The following is a 13955-nucleotide window of genomic DNA, read 5'->3' on the forward strand; positions in this document are numbered from 1 at the left end:
TTGACAAACATGGCACTGTATTTTATTTTCAAATTTTGTTTCAATTCGTGCAGCACACCAAATTCGCCACAGAAAATAGTCCCCAACAAGAGCTCTATTTTTTCCTGTTTGAGCAATGTTTGCTAAAAATTAGTGCCCACATGTTTTATCTGTTTACGTCTTTAATAGGAACCAGTGGGTGTGAGAGACACAGAGAAGCTAGGCAAGACAGAAGGTAATGAGAGACAGACACTTTGGTGGTTTTGGGGTTTTCATGGACCTCATAGACAAAAATACAGAACAATGCTGGCCTTATCATTACTTACTTGGAAGGATGTCACAGCTAAGCTGCCTATGAAGTTTGTCATCCATCTTCAGAAACAAAGAAAGCTGGGGAGGGATCAAAAAGTCAAATTTAAATCAAGCTGGATTTCATGTTTAACCACAATTTAAAGGAGACCTATTATGCTTTCCCTTTAGTGTGTTGTATCAGTTATCATGCGTATAAAAAGATCTTGACAGTTAAAAAGGTCAAAAGTACCAACAGAAGCTCCTCTCTCCCACGAGAAACACTGCTCCTGAAACGCCTCATCAGTAGTCCCGCCTTTAATTCTGTGACTTTGTGACATCACACTAAGTCAACATGTCACACATTTACCTAATCTATGCCCAGCGGCTAGTTTTGCACATAAGAATTGCTTTAGCACAGCTGCTCTGTTGTTGTTCGTGTTGCTGGGGGGGGGGGGGGGGGGGGCGCTTAAAGAGACAGGAGCTGCAGCACTGGACAGTATGAGAAAACTGTAAACTTGTTGAGCATTAAAGTATATAAACCTGTTCTGGTAGTAACCCAGAAATTTCTATTAACCTGAAATGAGCATAATATGTCTCTTTTTAAAATAAATGTTGTACGTTTCTGGCAAAAAAGAACAATATTCTTGATTATTTAGGAGCCCCACAAAAGAGCTTATACTAAAATGGGCCAAGTACCTGTAATACTATGTGACTCACATGAGTTTTGGTCCCTTCTTCATTGGACTCCAAATTACAGTGCATCTGAACAACCTATAACGCCAGCAGAGAAAAAGACACTCGTGAGGGTTGTAAGCACAGCAAAATGTGGAGACAGCAAAAAATATCTTTTAATATGTTTTGGGTGATGATAAATGGTTAACAGACATGGACACAAACACACACAGGTCCCGTTACATATTTTACATCAGCAACAAACCTTTCCTAACATCTTAATTATCCCTGCAAAGGAGATTATGTCCTCCCCCGTGTCACCCTGGGTGTTTGTTGTTGTTCTTTTTAGCAGGATTACACAAACACAACTGAATGGATTTCCACAAAACACGAAAGCAGCATGGGTCACAGTCCAGAGTAGCACCCATTATGTTTTGGTGGGGATCCGCATAAAGGGACGGATCCAGGAATGTTTTCTGACTTTCTTTAACATTGCAATGTGAGGCAAACTTTCAGGACTTTGTATGAACCCTGTAAATTCTTCTGCCTAACCAGATAACAACCACAACATATATCCTGAGATCACACAGACATGCAGCCAGATTGTGCATCTGACGTCTGAAAGTCTAACCTTTCTAGTTTCCGTCTCCTGGGGTTCAGGAGTCGGCGTCTTGACTGTCTCCACCTGCTCCTGAGACAACGACAGGGCTCGGGGGACGGGGTGAGGCCTGGACGAGGCGAAATTCATCAGGGGGTAAATACCGTTCCTGAAGGGAGGAAAAGATGTGGAGCTTAATGCTGCAGGCGCAGATTGGTCGCCGATGCAAAACGAGTCACAAACTGTAGCACCACTCACTTGACATCCTCCAGAAACTTGTCGAGCTCCAAAGGGGACACGTGGGAATATCTACAAGACACGAGGAAACAACACGGAAGAGCGAAGTGAGCGCTGGGCCCGACATGTCAGAGTGTATTCTTCAGCAGAGATGTGAGGCGCGAGTGTGATTTTTTTACTTGAGCTGAACTCCCTGTCTGTCTTCGTGTTTGATCTCTGCCATGACAGCGTTGGGGTCAAAGGACTTGGTTTTCTCCTCCACACAGTTTTCTGGAAGCAAGTCTGCTGACACAAGACAAGTCTGGACATTAGTGAACTGAACTGATACAGTAAAAATTCTGTTAGTTGTTGCTGTTGTTATTGTTTAAATATATATTTGGAATGACAACCTACTTGCCCTTTCGGATCATAAATTCCCCGACTGCATGCTTATACTGGCAGATATTTCGTATAAATCCCACGATAAATGAGTGATAAAAATGATCTGCTGTGTGTGGTAACAAGTGAATATCATCACAGGGAGGAGACCTTTGGTGCCGTCGAGCTCGGCGTGTGGAGGTGAGATACTCACACTGGTTGTTGATGAGGCAGTGGGCGGCGAGCAGTTTGAGGGAGTGGACCTCGAACAGGACTCGGTGGAACAGAAGGTCGTGAGCCGTAGGACGGAGCTTGGCTTCGTGACGCAAACAAGACTGTGTGAACTCCTGCGGGAAGCAACGAGACACTGAGTCCAACATGTAACCACGCAACTGAACAGCGTGACCCAGTTGAGCTAGCATCTCTCTGTGTGTTCTGGATTTGATCACTGGCATGTTTTACATACATATTTACTCCAAAAACTGCACAAAATCTCTGTATGTGGCATGAAATGAATCCATCGAAGCAAGGTGATGTGTGTAGGCCAGTGTTAACGGAGCAGTGATGAAACAGTTCGTCTTTGTCTCCTTGTTTCTGTGTTCGCACCGCTGTGTATTTAGGACATAAAGTATTTTTGACACTCACTCTCATGAGAGGGTCTTCCAGAGATTGACCCGCATTGACGATGGCCTCCTTGGACACGGCGGTATCTCCGTTGGCCTGGATCTCCAGTACTGCCATCTAGGGGTACAAATCATCTGTTAACACAATCATAAACAGTCACGGTCAGAGAGAGGATTCTAGAGCGGTTTCTCTCACCTCTAGAGCACAGATGCCAAAGGAGAAAATATCTATGGCGTAATCATCTTCGCCAGCTGGAAAGAGAAAAGGAGGAGCAGACATAAAAGACCCCAAAATGAAAATGTAATTGTCTAGTCTTAGTTAACTGTTTTAGTTTAGACTTAGCTGTCTTTTTACAGCTGTGAAATTATAACTTGTAATAAATTTATTATCTCTGACAATTTCAGTCGTTAGGTCACAGACTTCCCGCAGCTCTCTGGTGGAAGATTCAACTCAAAACATTTGCTCCAAAATGCTTATTTTTAGGGCTATTTAAAGACCCTGTTAGTGCTGATGTTATGGGAAAAGGGAAACTTGGAGCAACAGGGGCTAACGCGCTGTCTGTTGTGTACAAACTTTGTTTAAAGGGACAGTCCACCATATTCTTCCTGTGATCCATCTAGATTTAGTTTTTTAAGTTTTGGCGATATCAGCTGTAGAGATGTCTGCCCATGCTCGCAGACCCTCCCAGTTTTCCTCACGTTTTTACACTGTCCTCTCCAGGCTTCCTTCTCGAGGTCACAATTCTACCGTATGTCTCATGATTTATGACAAATTTTCCTCCCTTTTAGTTATTATGACCCGTTTTCTGCCACTGCACAGCGTGTAGTCTGCTGTTCTGTAGCGCCTCGTCCTCCTCACTGAGTGAGAGACGGACAGAAGAATTCCTGCTTCTTACTGAAAGTTTTGAAGGAAAGGAGCTGCAAAATCTGCCAATTTGTCTGTCCATGACAGGGGGGTCGCAGAAATCATGACCGTGATTTCTCAAGATAATCCGCTGGCCCTGTTACGAACAGTTTCTATTTTCCACCCACTAAACGTGTCACAAGTGTGCATCTAATCATGGACAAGAGTTTTCACGCTTGTGTCCGCGAGGGATTTATATATTTATAGCGGGGAAGAGAGTAGATGAATAGATGCAGGCTTCTTTCTGCGGATGGGAAATAGTGCCATCGAAAACTCACATCAGAACAATTGGATAAACGTCCCTAAAAGTTGCATGTACTTTTGATTTTGGGGCGTCCTGTCCCTTTAAAGTCACATTTGCTGAAGTATGTAATGACTGAATGTCAAAGTTGAGAATGAACGTAGGTAGATTGGATACAAATTAAGCGGGAGAAAAAGCTACACCGTAAACCTCGCTCCACGACTCTTACCCCCATATTCTGGTGCAAAAAAGTGAAGATTCCTCTGCTCGTCGCGGTGCTGCCTCCCTTTCCCGTGGACACTGGCGTCTGGAAACACTGTTAAGAGATGACAAAGGTGACATGGATGCGTTAGCCGGAATAAACTGATGCAATTTGCCGGACACGACGCCAATTAAAACATATCTAAGACGAAGTGATCTTACCATTAACAAATAGCCGATGCCACACTGTGGAAAGAAAATTAAGCATAATTGAGATGTTTGATCTGTTTAATAAAACTGCGGAGATGCATTTAGTGAATCCAGACATCCATAATATGTGTGTGTGGCCAGTGCTGACTGTAGTAACACAAAAAGCCCTGCTGGGAGCAGACCTGAGCCGATCTTGATGAGGCCGTTGTGCTGAATGAAGATGGTGTCGCATGTCAGGTTGCCATGGATTATGGGCGGGTCGCAGGAGTGCAGGTAACTGCCGGCACACCATAAAACATCCAGTAAATGCGATGGCTTTCATACGATAAATATCTGATGATACAAGCCTGGGGAAGAAATCAGTCAGTACCTGAGAGCAGAGAGAATCTGGGTGCACCATCTCTTCCAGGCCTGAAATACAGTGTGACGGAGCAACATGAATCCTCTACAGACACACACAATAATAATAATAATAATAATAATAATAATAATAATAATAATAATAATAATAATAAAAATAAAAATAAAGATATTTTGTTTGAGGATTTTCCTGTACCAGAAATGTTTCAATAAATTAAAAACAATAATAAAAAAAAACCCAACACATCCAAATTTATGCTTGAAGGAGAATTTGTCTAAGTAGAGTATTATTTTTTTTAACTATTCATTCATCCATTCATTCATTCATCTTTTTGCCCCCTTTTTCTGTCCACCTCTCGACGGGGATTGACGCTGTGCTGTGCGTGATTGACAGAAAAACTGGCAGTGGCAGATTTTACAGCCCCTCTCCTTTAAAGCATCCCATAAGAGAGGGGAATTCTTCCCTCCAGGGCGTCTGAAATTTGTTGAAATATTCCTTCCCCTCTCCATTTCTCTGCACGTCTCTCACTCGCCGAGGAGGCCGAGGTGCAACACAACAGCAGACAAGTCGCAAAGCTGAGGTGGAGACGCATGCACAGAAGAAAAGCCCACATTTCTGGCTGGAGGGAGAAACACACCTACTTCTAAACAACAAGGGTACACCAGGGGAGCGACATGACTGCAGCTTGAAAAGGAAGTTTAAATTCCTCCATAGCGCTTCAATAGGACGCACATCATTACATGAATCGTACTATGCACATGCTGCTTCCAGCTTCTTAAATGTAAGACTTGCTGATGCATTTATGGCAGCAAATGAAAAGTCTCTGCATTTTGGATCGTTGGTTGGATGAAAGAAGACGTCGCTGAAATCGCAATGAGCATTTTTCCACAATTCCTTGACGATCAAAATAATCGTCGCGTGGATCAGTAACGAACAATAATCATTAGCTCCAGCTCCAGTTTTTGTGTGATTGAACAGAAAGCAGCAGATTTCGGAAGACTGAAGAGACAAGAAAGAGATGGAAGGGGAGATATATGTCTGAGCAGACTGAGCCACCAGGCTGTCCTGTTACATAATCTATAATCCTGTGGGAAATATGGATCTGTAGTACCGTGTGCCACCACCACAGGACAGCACACAAAGTTAGCAGCACACCAGTTATACATACAGTATATAACCAACACTGACCTTCACATTCATGGTCTTGTGGTTCTTCTTAGTTTTCTTCAGGAACTGCTTGAGGCTGCCCGACGACATGTATTCTGTGATGAATATAACCTGTGGGAAGCGCGTGGAAATCTGTTCATTTCACAAGCGTGTGAAAGTAGTAAGAAGGAGATAACGGAGAGAGATTTAAAGAAAAGGAGATCATACCCGCGCCTGACTCTCCTTCATGTCCAGCCAGTACTTGTGGAACTTGACGATGTTGGGGTGTTCGACCTGCATCAGGTTCTCAAACATCTCCTTGATCTTGTCCTAAAAAAAACATGAGGCAGAGGGGGTTCACGTCTTCACTTTACATAACGGACCAAATGGTGGCCTTCTCCAGTAAATCTAAATGTGAAAGTTAATTGCTTTTCTTGATCGGTAAATAAATCTGCTTTTTAAGGCAACATCCCCCAAAATCCTCTATTCCAAACTTGTCTAGTGTTAATATTTTCTGTCTATTTTGGGCTTCTGGATTGACAATCTGAATATCTATGGGTTTTGGACTATAATCCAAACAAAATAAGCACCTTTTATATGCCAATTTACATTCTGGGACCTTGTGATGAGCATTTTTTTGGCTACTTTCTGACATTGTATTCAATAAGGAAAAAAACAGCAGATAGCATCAATAACAGACACCCAACTCAGGGTCCCAATGATGGTGCTGTCGGATAGAATAATACAATATTAAGTGGTTCTATACTTCAAATTATATAACAAAGAGTTTCTCGGAGCGAGACAAATGCCTCAGGAAAAAAAAAACATTTTAATATTTTATTTTAAGACTCGTAATTTAACTTTTCTCACGTTGCCAAGAGATGGCAAAAGAGATAATGAAACATACCAGGATAGAAAATAATTGCTTTTTGTGACATTAGAACTGCCTTAAAACCATAATTAACTCATAATGCAGGATTAAAATACTTATGGCTGCGAGCATGACAGCCATCACATAAATAGCTGTAGGTAAACCCTCCATCAAAGGACTGCATACGTTGTGGTGAAATGAAATATATCGAGAAATTGACCATTATCTTTAGACTAAGACATGAACAATGTGTAAAATATTGGAAAATATTACTCATTGTGAGACTATGCTCCTTTGTGAGTATTATAGTGCAAATTTCAACACACTCATTTAGCTTTAAAGAAGCAATAAAATACAGTTGGTTAGAAAAAAAAAAATTTAAAATAATAAAAATCCAGCCTGTCTTGGTTGTCGGTCATAAAAGCCACGTTACCTCCTGTGCTTTGAAGACCTTCTTGTCAGAGAAGAGCACCTCGTTCCACACCACCTCCACGCCCTCCTCCGTGTCCATGGCCAGGGAGGCGCTCTCCACGCCCGGGACATTACCTTGGCTCACCTGCAGGGGGCAGACAGAAACACACACAGGACTTAGCACAGCAACTACAAAATCAGAAGTTTATACAACAAAGATGACACTAAACCTGCATTGAATGATTGTTTTGGACACTTTGGGGCAGCAGGAGCACACTGTGATCACAACACTGACATATTGGCAATAGTTGCAGCCTTAGCATTCTTTTGGAGTCGTGTTTGTGTGGAATATTCCTTCTCACTTCAGCCTGGTCATTTTCACTCTTGATGGAAATATCTGTCTCTTTAGAGCAAACCTATTTGCCTGGCGGCCCGTCGGCCAAATGCCACCCTTTAACCACCTCATTCCAGCCCTCTCTTCTATATGCTGTTTATGTTCATGTCTCTTTTCATGTGTGACAACTTATATACAAAGTGCAATCCCAAGTTGTAAAGGTCAGACATGAGGAATGTAAAAGTCTGGCCTCTTGGTACTTTTTTTTTCAAATCCTGTTTTAGCAGCTAAACGCTCCACAACATTCACCAGCTACTCGATAACTTTTGCTCGGTAATGACTCTATGTGAGCAGCAAGAGGGGAACAAAACAGTACATTTGCGGACGTAGAACCAAAACAATTAGCTAAAAGGTGCTAAAACGCTCTGCCGAGCTGAAGGGGGCTGCGGAACTGTTCATGACCGTCTCCTTTTAAATCGCTGTACTCATTTGATCCATTGTTAAAGAATATAAAATAAAAAGATACGTAAATATAAAAATGATATATTTCTAGGTCCTAAGCCACCCGACAGGTAAATGTAAGGCAGGTGGAGCGTACTGTAAAAACAGAGCAGCAGAGCGTCAACGACCCCTCGCCGAAGCACGGCAAGAAATGATAGACGTAGCCCCTGCTGTGAAAATAATATCAGCTGAAAGCTCCACATAATCCATTCACAGGGACCCGACAACGGCAGCTCCATTAATAAAAAGTTAAATCTACTGTCCGCGAGACTGATTTCTATTTAAATGCCGTCACTTTCCAATCCATTAAGTGCGCGAGGAGGCGCCAGTGTGGATAGATGGGAGATAATTCCCGGCATTGAGGTTATACTTAAAGCTCCCAGCCAGCTATAGCTTGATGATAAAGAGTAAAGAGAGGCGACAGGATGAGCAGCAGCTTGTGTAAAGAGGGAAGAGATGGATTAGTGGGAGAAGTGGGGAGGGGGGGGTTGCGGATGAGGGATTTACAGATACGAGACATGGGACACAAGATGGAGGAGGTGGCAGCAGAGATCCAAGAACCCCAAAGAAAAGAAGGAGCGAGGCGAGCAGCGGCCCGGTCTGTAATCTGGCAGACGCAGACAGCTCCGGGGCTCCGTCAGGGCTTACGCAACCAGCTAGACTGCTCATCGCAGGAAAGTGCTGCCTCAGCTTGACCTGACGTAACCTCCTTACACTTTTATGCAGCAGAATCGGTGGTGCAGTGAGTCACAGGGCCGGATTCAGGTTAGCAGCTAACTGCTAATAAGTGTTAGCCATGACGCAAAAACGCAGCAATTCCAACTAATCTGGCATCTTGTGAAATTATTGGAGAACTGGCGTCATTTCCAGAGGGGAGCGGATCCAAACGCGCTGGATTTAGAGGATATATGTCATTGTTCTTCCACACGACTGCACTGAGGTCTGCAGCGGGAGATCTTCGACTCAAGGACCCTGGCCTCTGACCTTGTTGAGATCCCCTCTCACAAGGATCGATAGAGTATTAGCTCCATGGTTCAGGAGAACACAGAATCATTGATCTCTGAATTGTTTTCCTGAAGTGAAAACTACAACTATTCTAGAATAAGTAGATATGTACTTCCAGCAAAAGCATTTTTTATTCTTTTTTACTTTGACCTAAATGCAGGAATGGAAGATAACTATTCTAGTTACATATTCAATGATATCAGTGAGAGCTAACCTCTAAATTTGATATAAAATCGATGTCTAGATGTCAGACAATATGGTAAAATAAAATAACTATCTCACCTGGTGGACAATAAGTGGATGTCTGATGGTAAAATAAAGAAAAGTTAAAAGTATCTTGCTCGCAATTCATGTATTTAAACATCAACAAGAATATTCGACAATACATTGATCTTATATGAAGGCAACGGTAGTATTTCCTTGTCTGTTCAAGTGTGGAATCATTTTTTTACAAACCTCTTCTGAATGACATGTAATCTTGAGAGATAAGATGGATCAGAGGCAGCTAAACAGAGTTATAGAGCAATATCTGATGTTGTAGATTAACTTCACAGCTGCTTGACACAGATCTGTTGCATGTTTCTCTAGTGACTAAACCCATTGAGCAATGTGTGCTTTAAGTCATGAGTTGTTTTCATGGTTTGGACCCTTTAGTTTCACTCCAGGGGAACTTTAAAAAAAAAGCTTAACATCCTTGTCTCGTTCTGGAGCGGAGCAAAGTTTTATAAATAGGCTGACATTTTGCTTGGGGATTTCAGCAATATCGGTGATCTCTGAAAGACTGACTGGTTACCTCTTAATATTCCACCTTGTCTAGATTAGATGCGTTTTTTTCTTCCTTCCTTCCTTTCTTTCTTTCTTCCTACATTCTTTTCTTCCTTCGTTCCTTCCTTTGTTTGTTTGTTTCTTCCTTCCTTTTCCTCATTGTTATTTCTTCCCTCCGTTATTTTTTCGTTCCTTCCTTTCCTCATCCACCCTTCCTTCACTGATTTATTTACTCCTTCCTTCCTTCCTGTTTATACTTGCTTCTGTGTTGTGTGTATATTGTTTGTGCTGCGTGTTGTTTGCTTGTTTTGTATTTGATAAATGAAAATGTCATTCTTTTATTGTTTTGACTAAATGTGTTTCCTCTCCTTCACTGTGATTAACTCAACCAAACCAAACTAGACTTCCTCCCTCTGCTCTAACACGATGCTGTAATCCTGATCTTGCGATGAAGACGAAGACACATTCAGACATTTAGAAAATAAGCAAGGACGTCTGACACTCCTCCATCATCATCATCATCATCATCCATCATTCTGGTCTTGAAATGTCCGTTGGGCGTCTCTGTGGAACAGCTGAGAGCTGACACAGAGCCTGATGATGGGTGGGGGGTGGGGGGGGGGGGGTGACTGAACGACTGTTATTTGCGCCGCTCTCTCCACTTCAATTACTATTTACTGCCGCTAAATGCTAACCATTGATATGTGCCACAGGGCTCCACTTGTACCGCGCTTCATGACATCACCATCCGAGACGCGTTCGCTCGAACGGAGGCAAAAAAAACGTCTCTCTGTATCCGGCTCAACAGGAGGAGGCTTGTTAACCGAAACCAAAACAGGCAGAACACAAACAGCAATCAGAGCAGCCACAAAGGCTGCTATAAATACTCTGATTTCATACACTGACAGCGGATATTTTTCAAGAGGATGAAATGTTCCACTGAATGTTTTTCAGCCGCTGCGGGTTTTGTTGTTGCTCAACTTCACAGCAAAGCACAGCTGCAGGGCTCTCTGCAGGGTTCTCTGCACAGGCAGCCGAGCAGACATGACATATAATCGGACTGCTCGCACTCTTACAAGAGATGATGATCTGATTACTGGTATAACAGGGCAGGAGCACAACGCTCCGACTGAGGGGGGGAATTCCTTTACTTCCGTAGCGATCGGGAGCGAATCATGTCAGCTCCCCTCTCGGGCTCTTGTTTATTTTCTCTAGTAGTTGAGAAACACAAGGTCCCCAGTCCCAACGCTGCGTCCCAGGGGTCCGTTGCCTGGTCGTGGTAGCGTGAGACTCGTAAACAGCACACTGGATGCTCGGCTGCGATTGGCCGCCGGGAGGGAGGTGGGTTCGGGGTGTGGAGAGGGGATTTCGAGGATCGAGTGTGCATTTCAAAACAACTTCCCATTCTGATGTTTGTGAGCATCTGAGCCGGGTAGAACTGGATCTCCAAGGATGTCACACTAACCCTCTCATTACCTCGCCGCAGGATTTATCCCTGTGTGTTTCTCACTCAGGACGGCCTTGCGGGTAAAGGATTTGAATCCTATTTGTAAAGGAGAAAAACACCACTTGAGAGATATTCCAAGTTTGAGATATCCCCCCTTGTGTTGCAGTGTAGCACTCCACCACAGCTAACAGCTACAGGTAACGTGCACAGCGTTATGTAGCCTGCATATATAAGGGCTTCTAATGCAATATAATCGGACATGTGACTTTAATTCACCTAATTCACGTAACTTGGTTAAAGTCTTAAGCAAGTCCTTTTTCCTTAGGCAAGACACGTCGCAACTCAAGTCACTTTTCTCCCCCTGAAGACACTTTATAAAAGAAAAAAAGACTAGGTAACAAAACTACTGGCTAATTCATCTAACCTGTTCGAAAAGTATAACAAAGTATATAGTAAATCTGCATAAGTGAATAAACAAGCTGTGCTCAGAGGGAAATAATGTTTCCAGAATACTGTTTGAAGCTAGAAAGGCGGCAGGGTCCGCCACATATAAACAAAATGAAAAAGTATGAAACTGTGTTGTCCTTCAAAGTCAGTTTGTGTGTTGAGTTTATTCAGTCATGTAAACAAAGAGTTAGTTTGTTCAGGCAGATCTTATCGCCCCCTTTCCTTTAAAACTTTACATAAGAAATGTGAATTCTTCTCTGAAATCTCTTTAAATATTCTCTCTCCCATCCGCTTCTCTGTCTGTCTCTCACTTACCGAGGTGGACGAGGCTCAACGGTACAGCAGACTAAGATGTTGCACAATGCCGGGAGCAAGTTATGATAACTAAAAAGGGAAAATCTGACATAAATCGGGAGAAATAGTGGAGAACTGTGAGCCTGTGGGAAAACAGGGAGAGGGCAAAGAAGGCGAGGCAAGTGTGGTTGGGGTGCCGTGGCAAATAAAACAGAATGTGATCATCTGCTAGTCCATTTTGACATCTGCTCGATTGCAAAAACCGTACAAAGAGAATATGTTTCGTGTTTTATCTCGTCAACTCAAAGACTGGGAAAGCTGAGGGAATGCTCAAAAACAAGCCGCGAAACATTCCACAGGTGAACTAGTTCATTGGTAACGGGCGACGGTGTCATCCTCGAAAAGGCTCAGGCGCTCACGAGCGAACGACGGGGCGAGGTTCACCACTTTGTGAAGCACGTGATCGCATAAAAGACATTACCACAGTGGCCGGAGTATTCTGTAAAACCGTTGGACATCTTTATTGCCCAGAATCAGAGCGGCATCTTTTTTCCCCCATTCGGCACAAAGCCAGCGAATTATCTCCAAATGAGAAAAAGGTGAGTGATGAGTCAGCCGGAGGGAGGATAAGCAGAGCCGTGGAAGCAAAAGACCAAACTACAGTACGGCAGCTCTTTGCGCTGCGTTTCTCCCTGCAGAGGCTTCTTATGTGAATGAACGTCTTTGTCTGAGACTCCGTGTGGGTCCAGGCCTCACAGCGACAAAGAGCTTTGTCTCCCACACGTCCGTATCTCGCCTCATACCTCGGCGATGAGCTGATACGCCGCACCACATTAATATTCTATGAGTGGATTCTGAACGGCAAACGGCTACACCCAAGTCATCTGCATCACGCTGTACTAGATGCTTGCTAGGTGCCCGTACTGTATGTAAATGAGTGCAGGAGGCTGCTGCTTTGTGCTCTCTCAGAGATTTCACCGGCATCAAAGAGGAGCGCGATCAAAGAGCGGTGGCAAAAAACATCTTTAACTCTGCAGAGAAAAAAGATCTTTAGTTCAAACAATGACAGAATGTTAATCCTAAAAAGTCACCGTATGCGGCAATAAGTGCAAATACTTGTGAATTCAGGAAATCAGATGATTACATCTTTTGTTATAAAGATAGTTAAGTATTCAATGTAGGTGTTTCTTGCTCCAAATAATGTCCTAAAATTCATTTGCTGAGCTTTGCCGGTCACCGTTACTCCTGAAAGACTTGCCACATTTTTGTGGTCTTGGTTTACTTTAAAAAGTGTCCGACTTTTGCTGAAAAGATTTGTCAATTCAACAGTTAATCGTCAGCAAATATATCAATGACAATTAAAGACTTTTGGAGTAATAATGAAGTCATTCTCAGATTAAAACAATAGCATACTTGAGTCAAATGCCTCCGCTTCATTTCACTTGAATACTGGGAGTTTGAGTACATTTTAAGACTCGCTGTCTTTATTTTGCATAATTTGTTATTATTTCTGACATTCTATAGACATAACTTTCAATTAACTAATCCCAAAATGTATTTTTTTGTGTGTCTACCATGGGTAAGTAGGCTACAAGCACACAGTATGTCATTTCTGCCAAGGTGTCTCTCTATCAATCTCTGTTTTTTGCCTCCTGCGTCCCCTCGCTCCAGCGTCCTCCTGCCTGTGACCAGGAAATCAAACTCAGCCGTATTGAAGGATGTTTCATTCCCTAACGCGCTCCTCGAGGACAGAGGAGCAGCTATAAGCGAGGATGCACAGGTGTTTGCCGGAGTTCATCTCGGCACCCAATGTACAAAAGAGGCACAAGACACAGCTGGAATATTCTGACCTCGGTTGAGTCAGGAACTCTACAAATGTGCTCCTCTGTATTCATGAGCTGCATGACTGATTTCAAATGATCAAATGAGCGATCAACTTCTTGCCCTTCCCTGTTTGCGTAGCTCCTCGTCCGGCGCTGCTCTAAAGACATTCCTTAATGACATTTAATCTTGATTCATCACATTACGCCACGTCGTGAGTTGAATTAAAAGTATATGAG

At 43.0% G+C, this 13955-nt stretch overlaps 1 protein-coding gene across 2 annotated transcripts in view; it reads right to left on the reverse strand.

Annotated features, from left to right (window-relative positions):
• nrbp2b (nuclear receptor binding protein 2b) overlaps window positions 1-13955 on the reverse strand; it is a 41130-nt gene that overhangs the window by 3114 nt on the left and 24061 nt on the right. The window contains exons 2-16 of one of the 2 annotated variants that reach the window (XM_030398440.1): window positions 7125-7247; window positions 6049-6150; window positions 5863-5952; window positions 4684-4724; window positions 4496-4590; window positions 4326-4349; window positions 4132-4218; window positions 2954-3009; window positions 2780-2875; window positions 2349-2481; window positions 1957-2059; window positions 1799-1849; window positions 1574-1709; window positions 967-1041; window positions 306-369 (exon numbers count right to left, since the gene is read on the reverse strand). In XM_030398440.1, the coding sequence (XP_030254300.1) occupies window positions 306-369; window positions 967-1041; window positions 1574-1709; window positions 1799-1849; window positions 1957-2059; window positions 2349-2481; window positions 2780-2875; window positions 2954-3009; window positions 4132-4218; window positions 4326-4349; window positions 4496-4590; window positions 4684-4724; window positions 5863-5952; window positions 6049-6150; window positions 7125-7247 (1276 nt within the window). The remainder of the gene's footprint in view (window positions 1-305; window positions 370-966; window positions 1042-1573; window positions 1710-1798; window positions 1850-1956; window positions 2060-2348; window positions 2482-2779; window positions 2876-2953; window positions 3010-4131; window positions 4219-4325; window positions 4350-4495; window positions 4591-4683; window positions 4725-5862; window positions 5953-6048; window positions 6151-7124; window positions 7248-13955) is intronic. The other variant, XM_030398441.1, reaches the window with a different exon arrangement.

This window comes from Sparus aurata, chromosome 19, assembly GCF_900880675.1.
Source record: "Sparus aurata chromosome 19, fSpaAur1.1, whole genome shotgun sequence".
In the NCBI taxonomy this organism is placed as follows: Eukaryota; Metazoa; Chordata; class Actinopteri; order Spariformes; family Sparidae; genus Sparus; species Sparus aurata.